Source organism: Sus scrofa, chromosome 6 (assembly GCF_054392235.1).
Source record: "Sus scrofa isolate SSC_HxYL_T2T_F1_AM1 chromosome 6, Sscrofa_HxYL_maternal_Yorkshire_Landrace_v2.0, whole genome shotgun sequence".
Lineage (NCBI taxonomy): Eukaryota > Metazoa > Chordata > Mammalia > Artiodactyla > Suidae > Sus > Sus scrofa.
This window is the reverse complement of record NC_139388.1, coordinates 74,592,911-74,616,809: the sequence shown is the minus strand read 5'-3', so window position 1 is coordinate 74,616,809 and position 23,899 is coordinate 74,592,911. Positions and strand designations below refer to the sequence as shown.

The 23,899-nt window shown below is 55.7% G+C and overlaps 1 protein-coding gene across 20 annotated transcripts in view; it reads right to left on the bottom strand.

The window, feature by feature from the left end:
* Positions 1–382: 382 nt before the first annotated feature.
* The window catches only part of PIK3CD (phosphatidylinositol-4,5-bisphosphate 3-kinase catalytic subunit delta), a 72,724-nt gene continuing 49,207 nt past the window's right edge, over positions 383–23,899 (bottom strand). For 7 of the 20 annotated variants that reach the window (XM_005664977.4, XM_005664978.4, XM_084962686.1 and 4 more), the window contains 22 exons: positions 14,840–15,012; positions 11,739–11,967; positions 11,298–11,527; positions 10,737–10,916; positions 10,274–10,423; positions 9,713–9,802; positions 8,466–8,687; positions 7,708–7,804; positions 7,474–7,604; positions 6,899–6,949; positions 6,658–6,825; positions 6,442–6,563; positions 6,077–6,220; positions 5,838–5,937; positions 5,547–5,725; positions 5,349–5,461; positions 5,037–5,115; positions 4,320–4,487; positions 3,643–3,766; positions 3,350–3,495; positions 2,986–3,118; positions 383–2,085 (listed from right to left, as the gene is read on the bottom strand). In XM_005664977.4, the coding sequence (XP_005665034.1) occupies positions 1,948–2,085; positions 2,986–3,118; positions 3,350–3,495; positions 3,643–3,766; positions 4,320–4,487; positions 5,037–5,115; positions 5,349–5,461; positions 5,547–5,725; positions 5,838–5,937; positions 6,077–6,220; positions 6,442–6,563; positions 6,658–6,825; positions 6,899–6,949; positions 7,474–7,604; positions 7,708–7,804; positions 8,466–8,687; positions 9,713–9,802; positions 10,274–10,423; positions 10,737–10,916; positions 11,298–11,527; positions 11,739–11,967; positions 14,840–14,980 (3,135 nt within the window). In that variant the 5' untranslated portion in view covers positions 14,981–15,012 and the 3' untranslated portion in view covers positions 383–1,947. Of the gene's footprint in view, positions 2,086–2,985; positions 3,119–3,349; positions 3,496–3,642; positions 4,015–4,064; positions 4,488–5,036; positions 5,116–5,348; positions 5,462–5,546; positions 5,726–5,837; positions 5,938–6,076; positions 6,221–6,441; positions 6,564–6,657; positions 6,826–6,898; positions 6,950–7,473; positions 7,605–7,707; positions 7,805–8,465; positions 8,688–9,712; positions 9,803–10,273; positions 10,424–10,736; positions 10,917–11,297; positions 11,528–11,738; positions 11,968–14,839; positions 15,013–23,899 lie in introns of all 20 variants that reach the window. The other 13 variants (XM_084962694.1, XM_084962691.1, XM_084962692.1 and 10 more) reach the window with 4 other exon arrangements.

Genomic DNA, 23,899 nt, shown 5'->3' with positions numbered 1-23,899 from the left:
GAAATTCTGGTGACGATGCCAAATCCTTAACCCCCTAAGCCACCAAGGAACTCCCTCTTGTTTTTATTTTATTTTTTGTCTTTTTAGGGCCACACTCATGGCACATGGAGGGTCCCAGGCTAGGGGTAGAATCGGAGCCACAGCTGCCGGCCTACACCACAGCCACAGTAATGCCAGATCCGAGCCGCATCTGCGACCTATACCACAGCTCACAGCAACCCGGATCCTTAACCCACTGAGCGAGGCCAGGGATCGAACCTGCATCCTCATGGATGCTCGTCAGATTCATTTCTGCTGTGCCACCTTGGAACTCCTTGCTTTCATTTTAACCCTGTCCTCTTACCCCCTTGTTTCTTTTAGAGCCAAGAACATAACATACAAAGGCTTTTATTTCTTTTAATCTGTTTTGCCTTCTCTTTCAAGGTTTTTCAGCCTGCCAGTCTCAACCTATGTCAGTTATGTTGAACTGGCCTTTCACATACAGAAACAGCAATGATTTAAAAAAAAAAAAAATAGAAAACATTCTTCTCGCCAGGCACACAGGCTGTGCGCACAAACCAGGAATTGCTGTGTGTATGCAGCGTGCTGCCCATTCCGAGAAGCACAGGCTTATTTAAATAAATAACAGACATACCCTCGGCTTTTCCTATTTCCAAACAGGTGAGGTGGGCCTGATGAATGGAGCAGTTGATTGGGAACCGGGGTGGCCCGTGGGGCTCAGGATGGCACGGATTGCTCTGGGCCATGCCCCTTACCCAAAAACAGTTGGCTCCTGGGCTTTTCTGCAGGCCATGCACCTGGGCTCAAGACAGCAGCTACCTCTGGATCTGCTGAGCCCCGCAAGGCCTTGAGAGGTAAACAGTGTAGCTCGGGGGAGCCTGAGTCGGCTGCTAATGTGGTAAGCTCACCTGGGGGCTTCTGCAAGCCCAGATCCTTGGCCTCATCTCCAGAGTTGGCTTCAGAAGGCTGGGGGAGGCCCGGGAAGTTGCATTTCTCAAGTTCAGATGCACCTAAGGCTGAGCCTGAACCACTGCAAGCTAGTTACTGGCAGAGGAGAAGACGCCACCTCACCCCCCAACCCTCACGCTTCTGGTACCTGGGTCCTTGGGGCAGGTTCTCAAAGGTAAGTGGGAGAGAGTGGGTCCTGCACCACCTCTAAACCCACCTTCAGAGGAGGTTACTCATAATTGCACAAATTACTTGCACCTGTCTGCATCTTGATCCGCGACCAGGATGAGCTCAGTCAAGTTCAGATCTTTTTCACGTGTCTCAAGGACCAGGGTGCCCTGCACTTGACGGGGGCTGGAGCTGTTCTCCTTAGCCATAGAGGTTGAATAAGTAGTTCGGCAATTTTTTTTCTTACCCGCTATAACAAAATCGCTTTACAGCAGAGATGAGAGAATTCCCGTACCCAAGAGTCCCTTTACAAGTGGAAAGCAAGCATCCCTGAATCTAGAGGGTACCTGGGCATCCTCCAGGAGTGGCGAGAACTCAGTCAACGGAGGGCCCAGAGGTGGAGGGGCGAAGACGCGTGGGCGCCCTGTCTGGGCAGAGGCACCAGGTAGCTGCCAGGCCCCAAGACCTCTGTGGTCCAGCGGGAGCCCGGGGAAACTCCTCCATGGGAGAACAGTCCTTGCTGGCTCCAGATCCACCAGCTGGAAGACTTGAGGTTACAAATCCTCGGCAAGATGCAGCTTCAAAGTGCCCAGGGCTCCGACGGGGAACAGTGCCCCTGCCCTGCGCGAAGGGCGCGTTTCCGTTTATGGCTGTTGGGTTCCTGAAACGTTTCAAGTCATAAATAAATAACCAGTGTAAACAAAAGGCGATTGTGTAGGTTCTTTTCCAAGGATGCGGTTCAGGCTTTTAGACCCCAGAGGGTGGCTGAGGGTGCCTGGCTCCCAAGACAGGTGGCTTGCATGTCTCCGGACCCAGGGCTTGGAGGGGCTGCTACTGCCTGTTATCTTTGGACACGTTGTGGGCCAGCCAGTTCACTTTGGTTTTCCAGCTCTCCCGGAGGGCTTCGTTAAACTTCACCCGGAAGTGCTTTAGCGCCTCCTCCTCCGTTTTCCCCAAGGCCAGAGAGTCCTGAGGCAAAATCAAAGCAGTGGGCGTCCACACTGAGGGGCTCCACCGGGACCCCTCCTGCCCCCCTGCACCTCCGCCCTCTGGGCAGCTCAAGCTCCGTCCTCGCAGAACCGCACGGAGGGAGACAGGTGGCCATGCGGCAGCTCCCCTGGGAAGAGCTCGTCCTTCTGCTCCTCAACCAAGGCAGGCCCCTGACCCATCCTCAAAATAAGATGCCAGCTCGTGCCAAGAGGTCTTGGCCCCGTGGTGGACGGGCAGCCTGGCCTTCTCCTTTGGAGCTGGCAGGAGGGGTAAGTGGGGAGCAGTTTCATCCCAGGACCTGGGCTCCAAAGAGGACACCCGGCAGGGGCTGCGGCCTCCACCCTCACTCCCTGCCCGGAGTCTCACAAACTGAAAAGATGCAGGAAGGAAAAATGTTTCCTTTCTGTCTTTCTAGGGCCACACCGGCGGCTTACGGAGGTTTCCGGGCTAGGGGTTGAATCAGAGCTGCAGCTGCCGGCCTACACCACAGCCACAGCAACACAGGATCTGAGCCACACCTGCAACCTACACTGTAGTTCATGGCAGTGCCAGATCCTTAACCCACTGAGCGAGGCCAGGGATCGAACCTGCGTCCTCATGGATACTAGTTGGGTTCGTTAACCCCTGAGCCCAGACGGGAACTCCGGGGATAAACATTATTTAACCTTGGAGGGAGCCCTAATTGAATCTGGCCTCTTGTACAACTGGAAACACCCACGGCCTGCGGTAGGGGGGGGTAAGGCGGGGTGGGGCCCATCCACTGCAGAACCGGGGCTTGAACCCCCCCAACCCAGGTCCCAGGCCGGTGTGAGGACGTGCGAGTCACGAGGGACATCTGGGGCCACCTGGTCTCCTAATGGGCCCCGCCCTGGCATTTACCTTGAGGTACTGGATGTCTTTGGAGCAGCTGAGCTCAGGCAGGCCTGCTGCCCGCATCAGGGCGAAGAGGTGGAGGAAGAGCAGCCCGTGGCGCCGCAGGATGGCGTAGGCTCGTTCACAGTAGCCCCGGAACCTGTGGCGGAGGCAGCGGGAGGGTCTGGGTCCTCCCAGCTGCTCCCACAGGGACCCGCCGGCCAGCCTGCCCTCTGCCCTGGAAATAGCCCTGTGCCCAGAGCCCCGGCCTCGCTAACTGGCCCCCCACTCTGCCCCCCTCCAGGGTGTACTGCGAGCTGAGGCCCGTCCCTGCACCCAGCCTGGGCTCCCCCCTGACCAGGCAGCATCCGGGAGCCTGGGGCACCATCACCTTTCAAATTTCTCACTATTATTCGTCTTCCCCTGCTGGATCACGTGGACAAAGTCATAGGTAAGGATGAACGGGACTCGCTCACGGTTGATTCCAAACTTGGTTTTGAAATTTCCCAGGAAGTGGCCGAAATCAATGTGGAACAGCTAAGGGGAGGGAAGAGCGGACTGAAGAGGAGTCGGAAAGGGGGGCGCTGGGGAGGGAGAGGACACCGGCAGGGCTCCGAGCGCTGCATCTGCGTGCAGTGCGGGAGGGCCAGCACCGCCCTCGTGGCAGCCCCTGCTCTGCCCTACCTGCCCGTTCTCGCGGATCATGATGTTGTCGCTGTGCCGATCCCCGATGCCCAGCACGTACGTGGCCACGCAGTAGCCAGCGCAGGACAGGGTGAACTCCTCGATGGCTCGATCCAGGGCCTCCCTGGAGGGCGGGACAGAAACCACAACCACACCGTTTTGCAGCTCCTTCTACCAAGGGCTGGGGTCCTGACGGCCCCTCCCCTTGAACCCGGCCTTGTGACCTGCTAGGAGCAACAGAACATTGGAGGAAGTGGTGCTGGGCTCCTTCCAGAGCCCGGACCTTAAGACGCCTTGCAGCTCCCGAGCCTTCCCTACCGCCATGGAGGGAAGCTGAGGCCAGAATGGAGGCTGTGGGCAGGAGCAGCAGCCCTCCAGGCCCAGCCAAGCGACCCGAGGAGGGCAGCTGCTCCTGTTCCAGCAGGAGAATCTCAGCCGAGCCAACTCAAGCAGCAGATTTGTGACGTAGGCCCCAAAGTTCAGGGTGGGTGTTACTAACTAACTAACTGACACGAGGGGGGACAGAGACCCGACCACCCCTCAGCAGTGCCTGTAGGATGGTCCTCGGCTGAGCCAGGAAGCCACGGAGACTGTCACAGGCCCGCTCCTTGCTTTCGGCTCCCAGACGGTAGCTCTTGGGAAGGCGAGGGCGTCCATCCCTCGGGCCCGCCACCTACCCGGGGTTCTTGGACTTGAGCCAGTTGAGCAGAGCATCCTTGTTGAAGGCCGCCGTGGCCGCCATGTTGCTCTTGTTCAGCTGGATGTTGGCAATGGTGTCCGAGTGGAGCACCACCTCGATGAGGCCTGTGCGGTCCCCGGTGGAGAGGCAGCCGTAGGGAGTCATCCTAGCCAGGGGGGAGGAGGGGCGGGCGGGCACAGCGGTCAAGGGCTGTCTCTGGGGCCGCCTGACCCCGAGAAGCAGAACCCCAAAAAGCCACTGGAGATGCTACTCAAGTCACTGAAAAAGAGGAGACAGGGGCTGGGGAGACAGAGCCCTTGACTCCGAGGGCCCCACGGAAGGCCCCTTGGACAGGTCGCACCAGCATCCAAGATGCAGAGAGGAAACCTCCGCGCCTTGGCTGAGCTTCTGTTTGCTCAGAGAGAACAATCTAGCTGGTTTGGAAGACGATGGGGAGCAGGAAGCCAGGGATGCTTGGAGCGAAGGAGACAATGGCGTGAGACTGGCTCAGAGGGCCAGGATTGGCCTTTGCCACCTTCATTCTGCCGCTCTCACCTCCCTGACCCCGAGCTTTAAACTGGTCACTGCTCTTCTTAGAATGGCCAGTGTTTTTTCCAGCTGAGGTGGAAATGTCAGCTTCGACAGAGGGTCCCCCCAAAGGGACCGGGTCCTAGGCATGGCGCAGGCACAGATGGAGGACAGGAGGGCCTCTCACCTCAGGTCCAGCCCCTCCTGCTTCCACAGAACATCCATGAGCTGGATCATCTGCAAGGTCAGCATGTCCTGCCGGAGGTCTGTGCGGCCAGCCCAGTGGGGGGAAAGGACGCGTTTCCAGTGGGTCCTCCAACCCCAGCCACGCCCATGCCCCTGCGTCCCAAGACTCTGCCTTTCGTCAGCTCACCCTCCAGGAGCGGCCGTCCCCAGCACCCACCCCCCCCCCGAGGGCCATACAGCATGATGGGGGGAAGGGAAGCCAAGGCCCGAGTGGCCCCTCCCTGGGGCCCTCCCTGGGGCCCGGCTGGCTCACCGTCCCCGTTCTTAAAGATGATGCCCACGCTGCCGTCACTGCCTGCCTCCTCGTTGCTGTACATGACCCACAGCGGCTTCATCTTGGAGTCCATGAACGTGCACTGCTCCACGCTGCCGGGCACACAGCCGTTAGGGGCAGGGCCTCCGCAAGGCCCGGGGGGCGGGGAGCCCTGGCGGGGGGGCCCCGGGGGCTCACCAGACTTCAGCCAGCAGGATGCTGGGGTCAAGCGGGGACTGCAGGTGGGAGAGGGCCTCCAAGTAGGTCTCCTGGCGCATGCACAGGTGCATCAGCTCCTTGGTCTGGGGCTTCGTGGTCTTCTGGGAGCTCACCTTGACGACGTCATTCAGGGCCTTCAGCTTGCTCAGCGCTTCCCCCTGGCGGGGAGGATGAGAGGGCAGTGTGGGCAGGCCGGGAGAGGCAGGCTCCGAGCCTCAGGCCAGCCCCTGGGGGTTCTGCCCGGCCCGGAAGCGGGGCCCTGCGCCTCACCTGCTTCATCAGCACCTTCATGTGGTGGGTGCTGCCCCTGCAGTAGGCCTCCATGATGAGGCCGAAGCGCAGGGCCACCGACGGCACGTGCATCTCGGAGCTGGAGGGAGGGAGAGGGGGCTGAGCCTCGCCTGGGAGGCCACATAGCCCCTCCCGGCCCTGCTGGGCCCAGGGACACCCCGGAGGCCAGCTGGCAAGAGGGCCCTCCTCCCCCAGGCCTTCCAGGTGAATCCAGCTACCGGAGGTGCCAGAAGAGGAAGTGGCCGATCTTGCGATTGGCCAGGGCCCGGTCCAGCAGGAATTTGGTCAGCTCGCAGTCGAGGTAGGACTCGTACTTGAGCACCTGCACCAGCTGCAGCAGGTATTGGAAAAGCTCGTCGTCCCTGCAAAGAAGGAAGGCCGGCTGGGTGGGAGCTTCACGGCTGGTGGGGCGGGGGGCTCTGTCACTGGCCAGGGGTGGGGAGGGCAGGGCAGGAGCGGGGGGTGAGGTGGCGCCTCACCTGAGCAGGCCCCCAGGAAAGGCCGAGCCCCCCACCCAGCACCCTGGTCCCAGGCCGTCAGGCCAAAGCTGCCCTCTGAGGATGAGCCAGGCCCAGGGACTCACGTCAGTTTCCGCAGGGACTTGATGGCGAAGGAGCCCACGTGGCGGTCAGGGAAGCTGAAGTCCAGCAGCTCCAGGGCACTCAGGACGGGCAGCTCGGGCCAGGAGCACAGCAGATAGAGCATCTGGGGGAGCAGGTGGTCAGGGCAGGGGGCAGGGGATGTCACTGCCGTCTGGCTCCGGGCTCTGCCCCTCCCTGGGCCCACCCTTGTCACCCACCTGGGCCACGTCCTCGTGCCTGTTCCACTTGGTGACCAGCAGCAGCCGGGCCAGTGCCTCGGGGAAGTGCTCCTGGACCTCGTGCCGCATCTTCCACACCAGGTCCTTCTCGTGCTCGTACAGCTCCCCGGACCCCCGCCGCTCCAGGATCTCCCGCAGCTGCAGTTGCTGGAGGGCGCAGGCGGGGGTGAGGGCTGCAGCCGGGTCCCCACCGCACGGCTGCCCACGGCCCCCAGCTCACCTCCTCCTCCGTGAAGCGCCCGTGCTCTCCGTGCCGCCCCAGCTCCAGGATCTGCAACAGCAGCCCTGCTCTCAGAGGTGCCCCTGGGGACCTGGGCCAGCCTGGCGGGGCCCCCAGGGCGGGTGTGAACACCCTGGCATGGCTGGCCTTGTGGGCCAGTGACTCTCAGTGGTGGGGACGGTCCCTCACACTGCAGGGCATTTAGCAGCACACCTGGCCTCCACCCCGATGCCAGGAGCACTTCTCCCAGTAGACGTGACAAAGGAAAATGTCTTTGGACACTGCCCGAAGTCCCCTGAGGGGCAACGTGGCCCCTGGTTGAGAAGCACTGCTCTAGGGCACATGAGGACTCCAGGGTAAAGGAAGCCCCCAGGTGTGCCCAGCCCCCAGGTGTGCCCAACTCCAAGGTCAAGGAAGCTCCCAGATGTGCCCAGCCCCAGGCAGCTCACAGGGTGCAGGGACCAGGACCTGGGGGGCCCCCCGAGGCAGGATCAGGAATGTCAGCCTTTAGCTTCAAGGTTTCTGGGCAGGGTGGGTCCTGGACATTTGGGAAGGTCAAGGGGTCCCTCACTGACCTTGTCCAGGGAAGGGTAGTACACAGGGTGCGGGGCCACCTCGGGCAGAAAGATGACCAGGGCAGCCGCGCTCTCAGTGTTGGGGTTACTCCGCACGGTCCCCGCGGGGTTCAGTAGCTCTCCTTTCTCATCTGGACACAGGGACAGATGGAGTTGCAAGGGGAATGGTACCATCCATGTCTGGGACCCCAACCCCCCACTCACCCCATCCCCACCCCCGGGGCCTGGGCTGACCTGGGACCGAGGGCCACATATAGAGGCAGCGCTCGCCTGTCTTGAGCTGGTCCTTGTAGTCAAACAGCATGAGGTTGGCCCAGGCGATGGGGCAGTCCTAGGAAAGAAGCCAGGCAGGTCAGGGCCCGCCGCTGAAAAGCCTCAGTTTGCTTATCTGCAGGATGGGCCCAGCCAGGCCAAGCTTCCTTACCCTCGCCCAGACTCCCCGCGAGACAGCCAGCAGAGCCGGCCACCCCTCAGCTCCCCTCTGCTGCCGGACACATCCCACTCTCGGCTTCTTAAGAAAGCCTCAAACAAACCGCGTTGGCCCCAAGAGCCGGCCCAGCTTGGCTGTGAGTGAGTCAGCGTGGCTTGGGGGCCAGTCACATCCTGGGCCCCGTGACTCAGTGGCCGACCACCCTCGGTCCCCAGTTGGCTGCTGACTCAGGCCACCTGCTCCCTGTGGGGACACCGTGTTTGTCCTCCCACCCCAGGGAGCTGCCTCCAGGTTCCCGTGAGGACCAAGGGCCCTGTGGCCCAGCTATTCTGGGCCATCGCTGCTCACGAGCCCAGGAACCCAGCACTGTCCCGGGCAGGGCGGAGGCCAGCATGGGACGGATGGGGAGGCTGGGGTCCACAGGCCCTCCTGGACGCCATCCCCAGGCTGCATGCCTGCTAGGACCGGGGGAGTGGGACAGGCAGTGGCCCCAGGGGGCTGTAGGATGGGGCTGGTCCGGCACAGGCTGCCCGAGGTCCGCCTCCCAACCGGTGCCACACACCGCCTTCTTGGACTTCTTCTTGGTGGAACGAGCCTTCTTGGCCTTCTCAATCACGGCATAGAGGGCGAAGCAGAGGCGGGCCATGCGCGGCAGGTCGCAGACATTGATGTCGAACTCCAGCCGCTGCTTCCAAACTGGGTCCGAGCACACGCTCACCTCCGAGCTGGACACCGTCTTGCACAGCGTCTCATTGCCATGAAACAGCCCGGCCTGCACCACCAGCTGGGGAAGGTGCGGGCGTGGGTGACAGGTGGCCGAGGCCCAGCCTCCCTCTCCCCTCCCCTCCCAGCCGTCCTGCCCAAGGCTCGAAGCTCCTCCGGAAACACCCTCATTTCACGGGGATCTGAACCCCACTCCCCTCCTGGAAGAAGGTGGTCCGGTAGAGGAATGGATGCAGGGGATGGGGGGCCCCTGGGGTGAAGGAGAGGGCATCGAGGCGGGACCCCAGGGCATGTCCCTCCCCTGCTCTGGGCCTCAGTTTCCCCATCGGGGCTCGGGAGCTCCAGGGGCCCTTCTGGCTCAGGCACCCAAGTGCTCCCGCATGGCTGAGGATCGTCTGAGCTGCGGTAGGGAGGGAAGGATTTAAGGTCGCCTGCATACCCTGCCCTGCCTCCTCCAACTCCGCCGCATCACCCAGCCAAAATCTGTCTCCATCCAACCCTCCATGATTCGTCTATGGGAAGCCAGACCTGCCCTGCTTGTGAAGTTACCCCAACAAAAAAACTGCTCCCCAAAGAGCCCTAACCTCTTCGGACACTGTCCTGCAAAAACTTCCTCAAATCAGGTCATCTCGAGGCCAGAGGAGGTGGGTGCGTGAATGACCCAGAAGTGGGCTTGGCCCCGAGGCTGAAGCCTGTGCTGCACACGCCCCCCGACCCCAGGTGCCCCCTGGGAGCCCCAAGGCCCCTGGCCCAGCTGGAGCCGTGCCTCTTCTGCTCCTGTCACCTCCCAGACTCTGTGGTTCCCACATCCCTGGGCTGGGCCCAGCCCCACAGCCTCCACCAAAGTCAATACCCAGAACTCACTGGGCCTGGTTTCTCCGAATCGGCTCCCTGGCTGGCCGGTCTGCTCCCTCCCCGCTTCCTGTTTTGAATCAGCTCACAGCCACCCCAGGCAGGGATGCCGGGTAATGTGGTCAGGTGGCTTTCGTGTGACCCCCCTTCTTCCTCTGCCACCCCCAGGCCACAGCCACCGTGTTTGTGCAAAAAACACATGTTCCCGTCCCCTTCCCAGCCCAGGAGCCCTACCTTCATCCGCTCGTCGGCATTCACTTTGCTGCCCTGGATCAGCTCGATGCAGAAGGGCTGCTCCAGGGACCACAGGGACACGGAGGAGGGCTGGATGTGGAGGTGGACAGAGAAGCAGGGCCATTGAAGCAGAGGAATTCTGAGGAGGCTGGCCCCCGTGACAAGGCCCGTGGTCATGGCGGGGGGAGTGGGGGGTGGTTTTGCAGGTTTACGGTAAAGCTCTGTAGAGCCCACAACACCAGCGGTTACCGGTAAACCTGCTGCGCAGGTGCCCGAGGGTCCCGAGACCTCTGAGCTCCCCAGGGAATGGAATTCTGCTAATCGTGCAGGAAGCAGGTCCTGCGAGGAGAGGGGTGGCCTGAGGGCCCCACCCCCGCACACCGGTCCTGTTGGCCACGGATGCTCAAAGGCCCGACTCTTAACATGGACCAACCAAGGGGCTTGGGTGAGGGGCCCTGGCCCCGCCCCTGGCCCAGAGTGCTGCCCAATAGGCTCTCGAGTTGGACGACGACCGGGGGAGGAAGGGCTGGAGGGGAGAGGAAGCGCGAGGCGCTGGCTCACCTTCTTCATGGGAATGGGGGGCGGTTTGGTGCGGGGCTTTTGGACTTGCGGGGCGGGGTTGCTCTGTTCGTCCCGCATGGCGAGGATGGAGGAGGAGTGCACCATGGTCAGGTGGGGCGTCAGCCCGCTGTGCAGGCAGCTGCAGATGTACTGAGATGGGGGTGCAGTGAGCAGACCAGTGGGGTGGCCCCAACTCTTCCAGGACCGCTGGCCATCCAGGGACTCCCCCAGGCCGACCACTGCCTATGCCAGGCCTTCTGGGGTCTCTCCTGCCCCTACCCACCTCCCCGTGCTCATGGGGAGAGCCTCCCCAGCCAGGGGACACGCTCACTGTGACCCACAAGGTCCGGCTTGGGGGCTCACAGGAGGCCAGGGACCAGCTTCCCTGCCCCCACTCAGGCCCCCCGGGAAGGGCTGTGGGGAACCCCGGAGCCCAGGGCCCCTCCCAGCCCCTGGCCCTCACCTGGAATTGGCAGAGCGGGTAGCTGCCATACAGGTACTCATGCTTGCCGTTCACCTGCAGCGTGTAGTCCTCGGGCTGCTCCACCAGCGGCTGCCGGAACACCGTGGCCTTCTTCCGCAGGGCACAGGCCATCAGGGCCAGGGGCACATCCTTGGTAGATACCTGGAAGGTGAAGCTCTCCTAGGGGAGGGGGAGGGGCGGTCAGCCCTCCGTGGCCAGAGCCCACGGGGCTCTAGGGCACAGGGGGTGGGTTGCCCATCAGCATGATGTAGGCCCCTCCTGTGCCCCCCAGTGCGAGCTCCGCGAGGGCACGTGGCCAACTGCTGGATGAATGAATGGACTAAGGACCAAAGACACATGCTCACTCTGCCTCGTGGAACTCGCCTGGTTGGACCTGCGGCCCAGCCCCTGGCATGCATGGACACGCCACGAATGCCGCCTGCTGTCGTGGGAGGGTGAACTGGGGGGGCTGGTGGGTGACCCGGAGTCTCACAGGGGAAACATGACCACGGACACGGCAGCCTGAGCACAGCACAGGGGCCGGCGGGGGCCACGGCTCACCTCACTGCCCTCGAACTTGACGTTGACCAGGAGGGCGCGGTTGGGGACGCGCAGGGTGCCCGGCCCCCAGCTCCGCGCGGAGGGCTCCAGCTGCAGCGGGAAGCTGTACTGCAGCCAGGCCTCCCAGCCCAGCTGCTGCCGGCGGGCAGCTGCCTCCTCGCAGAACTGGCGCATTTTGGCTCGAAAGTCATTCACCTCCGGGTCGTGCAAGGAGTCGAACTCGTGGAGCCCTGAGAGGCAGGGGAAGTCGGGTCAGCCTGGGGGTCGGGGTAGGGGTCGGGATGGGGAGGGGCAGGGGGTCAGGGGGTCAGGGGTGGGAGTTGAGGGTGAGGCGGAGCAGAACGGAACGGGGGCGTGTGTGTGCGCGCGTGTGCGTGTGCGCGGGTGCGTGTGTGTGCGCGGGTCCAGCGGAGGTAGGACCGCCTGGCCCCAGCAGGGCACCTTTGCCTATGAGCAGGCTGATTTGCGAGTTGATGAGCTTCTTCACCCTGTCACCCTCGCGGGCCACCAGGCGCAGGACCGGCAGGAAGGGCTGGATGTCGCACAGCCGCCGCTGCTCGTCCTCCAGCTCCTGCTGCTCCGCAGTCTGGTTGACGCAGGTGAACACGTAGGCCTCGGGGTCGCTGAGCATGTGGAAGAGCGGCTCATACTGGGCTCGGTGCCACAACACCTGCGAGGGACAGTCGCTGGTCAGCCCCTCCTCCAAAACAGGCATGGCCACAGAGAAGCGGGAGGCAGGGGGAGTCTGGCCTCAAGACCCTGACAAGGGGGTAGAGGCAAGATCCCAGCACAGCCATCCCTTCCATCCCTTGAGCACTGACCAGTGGGTCACCAGGAGGCTCCGCCACTGCCTTTCTATAAAGGGGGCCAGGTATGCGCAAAAATGTGAAGCTGAGCGGTTGGTCCTACGGTTTCCCTTGTAGTTCTCCTGGGATCTGGGTCCACCAGATGGGACCTCCACACACCCAGCTAATTGTTCTGGGGTTCGGCACCCTAATCTTTAAATATTGGCGACGAATTCAGAAAAGGGGCACACGGAGTTTCTGTCGTGGCTCAGAGGAAATGAATCCGACTAGCATCCTTGAGGACACAGGTTCGATCCCTGGCCTTGCTCAGTGGGTTAAGGATCCGGTGTTGCGGTGAGCTGTGGTGTAGGTTGCAGATGCAGCTCAGGTCCTGAGTCGCTGTGGCTGTGGCGTAGGTAAGCCAGCAGCTACAGCTCCAATTTGACGCCTAGCCTGGGAAATTCCATGTGCCACTGATGCAGCCCTAAAAAGACCAAAAAAAAAAAAAAAAAAAAAGCACACACTGAGGGGGCCATAAACGCCTCTGCGGGACAGGTTCAGCTAAGGCTGCCAGTGTGGGGCCTTGGGGGTGAGGTGTCCCCAGAGATCACTGGGTGCCATCTAACAAATTTTAGTGCAGCGGTGTTCACAGCAAAGTCACAGAGAAGATGGAAAAGGAGAAAACAGCCCTATTTTTCTGCCACAGGGAGATGGATAATTATGGTCCATCCATGCAAAGGGAGGGCATGGGGCGTGACCCAGAATCTAAGGATAGATTGGGGGGCGGAGTCTGATCCAAGATACAGCATCACGTGGGAAAAAAAAAAAAAAAACCCTAGTAGAAAAGCGGCTGTAATGCAAGCCCATTCCCATAAAAGAATAATAAATGTATTAATTACTGCAGCCCGTGACTTGGCAAGCTAGGGTTTGCCAAATTATCAGAAGACAGCCAGGCCCCTTCACCTCCACACCATCTTCAGTGGCGTTCACCCTACAATGGCAGCACTGGGGAGTTGCAACAAGTACTGTTTTCTTTTCTATTTTGTTTTTGTGTGTTTGTGACAATTCTGATTATAAATTTTTATATCTTTCTGAATTAACATTATAACATCTTTTTCATGTTGTTAACTATGTAAATATCAAGTTAATAAGTTAATCTTATTTTTCTGCTTACAGAGCTATACATGCAGGTTATTAAAATTCCAACACCTCGTATATCCTAATTCAATTTCAGTTTCTTCTTCCTCTTTTTTTTTTTTTTTTTTGCCTTTTTAGGACCACATTGACTATGGAGGTTCCCAAGCTAGGGGTCTAATCGGAGCTGTAGCCACCAGCCTAGGCCGGAGCCACAACAATGCCAGATCCGAGCCACATCTGCGACCTACACCACAGCTCACAGGAACGCCGGATCCTTAACCCACTGAGCAAGGCCAGGGATCAAACCTTTGTCCTCATGGATGCAAGTCAGATTCGTTTTCCACTGAGCCACGATGGGAACTCCAGTTTCTTCATATTTTTATTTATACCAGGGACCAGAGGGTAAATTTTCTATTATGGCTGGATCTTAATTTTTTTTCTTTCTACTTTTTCTTTTCTCCTTTCCTTTCCTTTCCTTTTCTTCCTTCCTCCCTCCTTCCCTTCCTTCCTTCCTTTATTTATTTATTTATTTATTTATTTATTTATTTTTATGGCCACACCAGCAGCATATGGAAGCTATGGATCAAATCCAAAGCTGCAGCAATACCAGATTCCTTAAACCCACCACTGTGCTGGGCTAGGGATTGAACCCACGCCTCCACAGAGACCCAAGCCGCTGCAATCGGATTCTCAACCCACTGTGCCCCAGAGGGAACTCTGCCTTCTACTTTTTCTTATTCTCTTAAATTTCAAAGGGTCCACATCACTTTTGAAATGTAAAAAAAGAAATTTAATTTTTAAAGAAACACCGAGGAAGGGAAAATTTAAAAAACAAACAAAAAACAAACAAACAAACAAAAATCCAGGATGGCCCACTGTTCTCTTCTTTCTTTTCTGTTCTCAAGTATAGCTTTTCAAACCCCAGGGCTTGTTCTCTAGTATGACCCATGAAACCCACATGGTGCAAGTGGGACACACCCTTTGAAAGGTCACAAGACAATATCTACCACATACTATCCCGATGTTTAATCCTTTGACTCCGTAAGCCACCCCGAAAATTATCCAACGAAGCCAAAAACCACTTCCAAAGGTGATGTTTACTATGACGACAGCTCTAAAGACAAAAGGCTGGTAAAACGCCTCAGTGGCCATGGATGAGGTGTGGTTTCAAACACGACAGCACAGAGACGGAGAGGAAGAAAGAGCACCCTGAGAACCAGCGCCCCGAAGCTCTGGCTGGAATCTAGGGAAGGCAAACACAAACTGATACAGGCGGGGGCGGGGGAGCCGAAAACTGGAACCTCGGTGGGTTCTCAGGGTGACTGTTCCAACAATGCTGGATATTGGAATTCCCTGGTTAGCTCAGTGGCTTAAGGATCCAGCGTGGTCACTGCTGCGGCTCGGCTGCTACCGTGGCGTGGGTGTGATCCCTGGCCCAGGAACTTCTGCATGCCATGGGTGCAGCGAAATAGATAAATAAATAAAATTCTTGGATATGATTTTTATCTTTTCGTATTCACAGCTGAGGATCTCATATCTGAGAAACTATGCGAGAGCGTCTGCCTGCCTGTCGGTCTGAGTTCCAAGCTCTGAGAGGGAGCTTTAAGGTCAAGATCGTACCTTCTTGATGGTGCTGAGGTTGGCATTTCGGGACACGGGGAAGTTCAGGTAGACCCCCGTGGGCAGCAAGAAGTCCACGTCTACGCTCTGATTCTCCTCCTTGGTCCAGAATTCCATGGGGCAGTCAACCCCTGGGGGCATCCTGCTCTCTTACTTCTCAGATACCAGTCGTCCTGCAAAGGAAGCACAGGCAGAATGAGGCCTTCAGGTGTGCTGGGCGAGTCCTATTTATGTATTTATTTTTATTTTTTGTCTTTTTGGGGCCACACTCGCAGCATATGGAGGTTCCCAGGCTAGGGGTTGAATCAGAGCTGCATCTGCGACCTACACCACAGCTCACAGCAACGCCAGGTCCTTAACCCCTGAGCCAGGCAAGGGATCGAACCTGTGTCCTCATGGATGCTAGCTGGATTCATTTCTGCTGAGCCACGATGGGAACGCCCCGGGTGAGTCCTTTAAAAGGACCTTTGGGAAAACAGGCTGTCCGGACCTTGGCCAGCAGGTGGCTTGGGAGGAAGTCCCGGGCAGGGGATGCTAGCGGCTGGCTCCTGCTGCCCCAGGTCGCCGGCTAGGCTGAACTGCCTTCTCACTGCAGGGGAGCACTCTGTCTGCATCCCTCACAGCAGCACCCCCAGTTCAAGACACCAACAGACCCAAGTCAAATCATTTCTTCTCAGGGACACAAACACACAGGAAGCCTCGCCATGGACACCAGCTGGCAAAGATGGGAAAGGGCACCATCGCTGGGCAGACAGCCCCAGACCTAAGACGCCCCAACGGCTGGAGTTCTTTGAAACTTTTCTTTTCTCTTTGGCTGCACCCGCAGCATGTGGAAGTTCCTGGGACAGGAATCGAACCCATGCCACGGCAGCAACAGGAGCCAGAGCAATGACAATGCTGGATCCTTAATCTGCTGAGCCACAGGAAACTTCTCTTTGAAACTTAATGAGCAGAAACTAAACGGCCTAAAAATGGCTTTGGCTGTCAAACAAGTTGTTGAAATAGCTCCATCAGCCAAACCCACTCCCCAGTAAGAAACAAAATGTTACAGACACAACTGGAAGCCCTGGAGTATTTTTGTCCACTTCAGGTTACCACCACCTGGATTCTGGTTGTTTATAGTTTCCATGCATGTTTTGATCCTTTTATTCTACTAATACATATCCACAAACAATTCCTAATATTTTTCCATGCTTTAAAACATTGTATGACTAATGAGTCTTCTGCAGCTTGTTTTTTGCCACTCAGCATCCTCGGCTTTAGATTAGATTTGTCCATGATGATACATGGAACTCTAGTTCATTCATTTCAACTCTTGGGTGGTATTTCACTGTGTAAATAAAGCATAATTTATTCACGCCCCCTCTCTTGTTGAAGAACCTCAAGGTTTACATCTATTCATTTTGGTTATTACAAATGATGCTACAATGTATATTCTCACACACATCTCCTTGTGTACAAATCAGAGCCTTGATGACTGCGGTCTAAGGGAAATATAATGTGACCCACGTGTCAATGTCAAAGTTACCAGCAGTCACATTTTTAAAAAGGAAGAAGAGGAGTTTGGCACAGCCAGTTAAGGATCCAGCGTTGTCTCTACCGCAGCCCAGCTCGCTGTTGAAGCGTGGGTTTGATCTTTGGCCTGGGAGCTTCCATATGCCACAGGTGCGGCCAAAAAAAAAGAAAAGAAAAAGTAAAAAGACACAGATAAAATTAAGTTAGTAACCTATTTAACTTAATATAGCCAAACCATGGTCATTTCAACTGTTATCAGTAGAGAAAAACTACTAATAAGCTATCTGACTTTTTTTGGTATTAAGTCTTCAAAATCTGGTGTGTATTTTACATTTACAGTATGTTGCAATTTAGACTCTAGATTTTCTTTTTTTCTTTCCATTTTTGGCTACACCCATGGCATATGGGAGTTCCCAGGCCAGGGATCAAATCTGAGCACATCTGAGACCTATACCACAGCTGTGGCAACACCGAGTCCCTAACCCACTGTACCACACTGGGAACTCCTGGACTCTAGATTTTCATTAGAAATATTTCATCTTTATGTAGATTTCATACAACTTACAGGTTAAAAAAGTAGGTTCACAGACTCAAGCTGTTCTATAATATACTTAAAAGTTTTCCGTTACGTGGAGTTCCCCTTGTGATGGAGCGGAAACCAATCTGATGAGCATCCATGAGGACACAGGTTCGATCCCTGGCCTCGCTCAGTGGGTGAAAAGACATGGTGTTGCCGTGAGCTGTGGTGTAGGTTGCAAAGGCGGCTTGGATCCGGCACTGCTGTGGCTGTGGTATAAACCAGGGGCTACAGCTCCAATTCAACCCCTGGCCTGGGACCCTCCATATGCTGAGGGTGTGGCCCTTAAAAAGACAAAAAATGAAAAAGAAAAAAGAAAGTTTCCCATTACAAGCGATCAATTCTTACATTTAAGTGAATTAAAGTTAAATATAACGTTTAAAAATGCCATTCCTCAATCACACTCTCCACATTCCGAATGCTCAAGGAATCTGTGTGGCTCGTGGCTGCCATGCTGGACGGGGCAGGAGTAGAGAGGGTCCACTTGGAGTGGAGGTGCTGGATCACTGGTACCACCTATGTCAGTACAGTCACGTGGTTAACTTGACTAAAGTGATGACGCGGTGGCCCATTAGCAACGGGCTTCATCTTCACTTCTTTCTTTCTTTTTCTTTTCTTTTCTTTTTTTTTTTTTTTTGCTTTTTAGGGCTGCATTTGCAGCATAGGGAGGTTCCCAGGCTAGGGGTCGAACCAGAGCTACAGCTGCCAGCCTACACCACAGCTCACGGCAACGCTGGATCCTTAACCCACTGAGCGAAGCCAGGGATCGAACCCACACCCTCAAGGTTCCTAGTCGGATTCGTTAACCACTGAGCCACGAAAGGAACTCTTTCACTTGTTATTGTCTAATGTACTCATTTCTGCCAATCTGGTCAGCATTAAATGCTCTCTTGTTTTAATCGAATGTCTCTCATTATCTGGAAAATGTTTTTACTTTCTGCAAATAGCCAGCTTATAAACTCATCCATTTTTCTGTGGGAGTTGTCTTTTTTTTTTTTTTCCCTTTCTTTTTAGGGCCTCCCCTGCAGCATATGGAAGTTCCCAGGCTAGGGGTCAAATCGGAGTTGCAGCTGCCGTCCTAGGCCACAGATACAACAAAACCAGACCCGAGTTGCATTTGAAACTACACTGCAGCTTTCGGCAAAGCTGGATCCTTAACCCACCGAGTGAGGCCAGGGATCAAACCTGCATCCTCATGGATACTAGTCAGATTCATTTCCATTGCACCACAACGGGAACTCTATAATTTTTTTTTAGAATAAATTTTTTTTTAGAATAATTTTTATTCTTTCGACATACTTCCCCACCCAAAGGTCACAAAGATTTAAATGACTTTTAAAAACAGTGGAAAGGAAATGTTTAGTTTGAGAGAGACATTCTTCTGGTGGCTCTGCCAGCTGGGCCCAGGCCTCGCCCTCACTTAGATGCAGAAGCTGCTCCGAGAAACTGGACAGCGTGTCACCCGGAGCCACCATGTTACCACTGCTGGGATCCACTTCCTCTGATTGTAAAACCACATCCTACTTTGGGTTCCTCTTTCTGAGAATGAGAATTTTTTTTTGTACTCAAAATGTGAAGGACAGTCAGAAATTCTGGAAAACCCACTGACAAGGCCTTGGCCGAGCTCAGGAAGTCACGGGCATCCTTGTCCACTCGGTTCTGAGGCTGAGATGAGCAGGTGCGGCAGGTGCTCCCCAGGTCTCTAGCTGAAGGGATGGATGGGGCTCTGAGAGAGATGCGCCCCTTGGCGCTGCGGCAATGAAGCTTTCGACTACACGCATCGTCTCGAAGGCAGTGAAACACTTTGAAATCAAGAACTCATTCCTGGAGTTCCTGCTGTGGCTCCATGAGTTAAGAACCCAACATAGTGTCCATAAGGATGCAGATTTGATCCCTGGCCTCGCTCCGTGGGTTAAGGATCTGCCTTCGCTGAAAGCTGCATCATAGGTCACAGATGCGGCTCAGATCCCGAGTTGCTGTGGCTGTGGTGTAGGCCGGCAGCGGAAGCTCTGATTTGATCCCTAGCCTGGGAACCTCCATATGCTTCAGAGAGGCCCTAAAAAGAAAATAGAAAAAAAAAATTCACTCCTAAAAGAGGAAGAGTTGGGATGGTGTGGGAAGGACACAATCAAATGCCAGAGATGAGACAGGAAAAAGCAAAAATTCTTTCCCTCCTCGTACGCCCATGACCCAGGGTGTAGCTGCTAACAAGCCCCAACTCTCTGTGAAGCCGACTCACCACTCTCAGTATGTATGGGACACAGATACCAGCTAATCCAGAGACTTTTTTTTTTTTTTTTGGCCACGCTGGAGGGCAAGTGGGAGTTCCTTGGAGAGGAAGCCTCAACACACAAGCAACCCAAGCCACAACAGTGGCAATACTGGATCCTTAACCCACTGAGCCACCAGGGAACTCCAAATCCAGAGACTTTAGAACTGCCCCCAGTAGGCAGATGGGTACAACCAGCCTGGAAAACTCTAGCAGCACCTCCTAAAGCTGAACACTTGTGCCCTGCGACCCAGCAATTAATTCCACTCCTAGGTACACATTCACCAGAAACGCCAGGAAGACAGGCACACGAACAGAGCATCGCTATTCATAACAAGCCCCAAACAGAAACATCCCCAAATGCGCATCAGCAGAAGAATGGAAAAATAAATTGTGGTTTCCTCTCTCCACGGAATGCTATCTGGCAATGAGAGTGACCGCTCTCCAAAGACCAATGTAAATGAATCTCACAAACATAAAGCTGAGTCAGGAACCAAAGAGTATGGGCGCGGGATCCCATTTATATGGAGAATAAGCATTTGCAAAAGGATCTATGCAGGTAGAAGAAGAGATAGGGATGATGGGAGAGGGGCAGCTATGGGGGGGGAGGTGCTGAGGGGCTTCTGGATGCTGGAACTTTGGGTTTCTTGACCTGGGAGCCGGGGACCTTGCACTAACTCAATCCACCCTCAGTCCAAGTGGCTCGGCTGGGTTGACATCACTCCTGGCTACTGGAGTGGCCCTGAGACCCAGGCCCAGCCAATCAGAGCTCTGCATTTCCCCACCAATGGGGACTGAATTAGAAGCAGGAATGGGAAAAAAAAAAAGAAGCAGGAATGGGATTTAGGCCCAACTAATCACCTCTCTGACTGCAGTGACTCCAGGATGAGCATATGACTATCAAGGCAATCCAGTGGGTTTTGACATCTGGACTGCTTTGGGGACTTCCTCTTGGGGGGGTGGGGGGGCAGAAAAGATAGAATATCTATCTAGAGCTCCTGGGGAGCACCTGCTGCCCTGAGGGGTGGAACATGAGAAAGGACCAACGTGGAGAAAAGCAGAGCTTAGTGTGGAGAGCGAAGCAAAGTCCCGAGGACATCCTTTGATCCTCTAGATCCAGCCATGCCTGAAGCTCCACTCTGCTGCCGGACTTTCCATTCTATCAGAAAAAAAAAAAAAAAAAAAAAAAAAAAAAAATTCCTCCTGGCCTTTTTTTTGTTAACTTAAGAGTAGTTTGAGTTGAATTTTCTGCCACTTGCAGCTGAAAGAATCTATTTCCATTCATAGGGCAGCACATTGCATTTTTGGAAGCTTCTAGTGTTTAGAAAGTTCTTCCCTTGGAAAATGGCCTGCCTCTAAGAGTCAACCCCTGTCCTTTGTGCTGCCTTCTAGAGGCACATGGAGTTTTTATTTTTATTTTACCTTTTTAGGGCCTCACCAGCAGCAAATGGGGGTTCCCAGGCTAGGGGTCAAATTGGAGCTGTAGCTGCCAGCCTACACCACAGCCACAGCCACAGCCACATGGAATCCGAACTGAATCTGTAACCCACACCACAGCTCACGGCAATGCCGGGTCCTTACTTAACCCACCAAGCGGGGTCAGGGATCGAACCCACAATCTCATGGATGCTAGCCAGATTCGTTTTTACTGAGCCACGAAAGGAAATCCTGGAGTTTTTAATCTGATGGTTCTTTCTGCTGGATCGTGGCCCTAACACTTCTGTTCCTTTTCAATGCAGATTTAGCCTTTTTTTTTTTTTTGCCAGTTTGGTACTTCAAGAAAACAAGATATTCCAGATGGGACCTGGCAGAACAATTGTAGAAGAATGTTCTGGAGTTCCCGCAGTGGCTCAGTGGTTAATGAACCTGACTAGTGACAATGAGGTTGTGGGTTAGAACCCTGGCCTCACTCAGTGAGGATCCAGGGTTGCCATGAGCTGTGGTGTAGGTCACAGATGCGCTGTGGGATCTGGTGTGGCTGTGGCTGTGGCCGGCAACTGTAGCTCCGATTTGACCCCTAGCCTGGGAACTTCCATATACCTCAGATGCAACCCTAAAAAGCAAAAACAAACGAACAAAAAGAATGTTCTGGGCACCCAATTCCCATGCGTTTGGCTCTCCACTGAAACCTGAAAGTTCTTTGGTGGCCACGTCACCGAGCCTGTTGGCTGCCAACCGTCCAGATAGTTCTCACAGTAAACCAGGGTCTCCCAGCCTGTAGGGAAACACTCACTTCCTACAGCTCAACACGGGAACTTAACCATTATTCTTGGTCATTTCATCTGACGGATGTACCCAGCGCTTGTGTATTACTGGAGTGGCCATTATGTACTATCACTCCGTTTGAAATTTATCAGTTTATTCAACCAGTACTTATTAAATTCCAGGAATTGGGTGAGGAGCTGGGAACACAGTGGTGAAGGAGACAGAGGGTCCCTCCCACAAGGCACTCACACACCAGTGGGAGAGACGGAGCCGTTCCCGCGCGGTATCCATGTGGCGAAGGGCAGCGTGTTAAGCCATGATGGGATGCAGGACAGCAGGAGCGGCCACTGCAGGAGGGAGGCCAAGAAAGGCCCCTCTGAGGGGAGGACACTGGAGAGGAGGGCCAGGGTGAGCCATGGCATCCAGAGGTGATGGAAGATGAGCCCTTGCTGCTGGAGCACATGGGAGCGTGTGGGAGGAAACGGGCTGGGGAGGTGGGCAGGGACCAGTCCTGCAGAGCCTTTACAGGGGAAGCACCTGCCACTCCAGCAGCTATGCATAGCCAGCCCCAGGGTTTTAGGCCAGGGAGCCACAGGATCTGAGCTGCATCTGAAAGGTTACTGCTGGCTATGGAAGGGCTCCAGAGTTGCAAGCACACAAGTGGGAGAGCGCGGGGTGGCTTATGCCGCAGCTGACAGTAGCTTGATCCCAAAGAAAAGGAATCAAGATATATCTGAGTTCAAGTGGGTCAGAGGGGGGACAGTGAGGGAAGCAGTGAGGATGACAGGCAGGTTTGGGCTCGGGAGACTGGATGAGTGGTGGATATTTACAGAGACGGGAAGGAATGAGGGAGAAACAGATCTGGGGAGGGGGTGGGGGGACAGCAAGAGCTCCAGGTCGGACATAGTGAATCTGAGCTGCTTAACGCAGCCTCTCAGTGAACACAGCCAAGAGGCAAAGTCTAGATCGGAGCTCAGGAGAGCTGTGGGGTCACAGAAGTAGAACTTGGGATTGCTGGGCTGCCCACAGTTGTGGAGCCAGGGGACAAGTGAGACAGGCTAGAGACAGCGGGTGAGGGCCAGGACCTCCCACTGAAGCGGGATCAGCCAGTGCAGAACCATGAGCCGTCCTTCTAGCTCCTGGTCATCCAGAATCCCGAGAGGACTTCTCAGGCTGTCTACTTCTGAATCATTAACAAAATATCCAAGAAAACTGGACCAGAAGGTGCTCAGTTCCTTTCCCCTTCCCACTTCCGGGCCAGCGCAATCCACAGAAGAGCTGCGTGCCCGCAGCACCAGCCTGGCGCAATCCACAGAAGAGCTGCGTGCCCGCAGCACCAGCCTGGCACAATCCACAGAAGAGCTGTGTGCTCGCAGCACCAGCCTGGCTTGCGGACCTCAGTCACCATCCCTTTAAAAGCTGTCCCCGCACGTTCCCAGTTAGATGCACTTCCTCTGGCCTGAAGCTGCAGAACAGTTTCTCAACTGGGAAGGTCGGAGGGGGTCTGACCTTCTGAGTCCTGAGCAGCCAGCAGAGGAGTTTCTCCAAAAATTTCTTTTTCTCTCTTTCTTTGGGCCATGCCTGCAGCATGTGGGAGTTCCCAGGCCGGGGATCGAACCCACACCACAGCAGCGACCCGAGCTGCTGCAGAGACAATGCCGGATCCTTAACCCGCTGTGCCACAAAGGAACTCCCTCTCCAAAGAGTCGATAAAAGTACATCCTTACTTGCCAGCAAGCTTCAGGAGACCCTAAGTTATTGTTTGAAGACTGAGCAAGGGATATGGAATCCCAGAGGCACATATGCTTCTTCCAGCCTGGAAATGGGCTTGCAGCCTACGTGGTCCCCTCTGGCCTGGCCGACCCGCCGGCTGGTGGCCTGTGCCAGGCTCAGGACTGCCGAAAGCTCTCCTTCATTCCTGTTCAAACTCCATCCTCCCGGGGCTCTGAGCTGGCAGGTCCCGGTCTCTTAATTTCTACCTCTTTCCAGGGGCCATCATGAACGTGACCGATGCTCGGAGCAGGTGCTGCTGCCCAGCCTTTGTCAACGTAAAGACAGGCTCTCTGGTGCTGCAGTCACATGCCCAGGGGATCAGCTTCCCAAGGGAACATGAGTCAGTCTCCGCAGGTCTGTGCAGGGGACAGGCAGAGGGGAGACAAAGGGGAATTGTGCCCTGCTTGTCTGAGTGATAAACACCCTCCTCCCCAATGGGTGCCCTGGGCAAAACGTGCCTGGGACCTTTGCCCGTTATTCTAAAGCAAGAGTCTAGAGGCCGCCCTGGGATACACCTGTGTCTAGAGAGAGACATGTGTGTTCTTAACCTGAGGACAAAGCATCTGTCCAATGCCTGGACTTCAGAGCCTGAAGTGACAACCCAGTTAGCCCAAGAGGAGGAGCTTCAGGCACAGAAACGTGTAGAAGGTGATTTCATACATAGTCTAAGCAACCACCCAGGCTGGGAGGATCCAAGACCAGCAGCTGGGGCCACATGGTG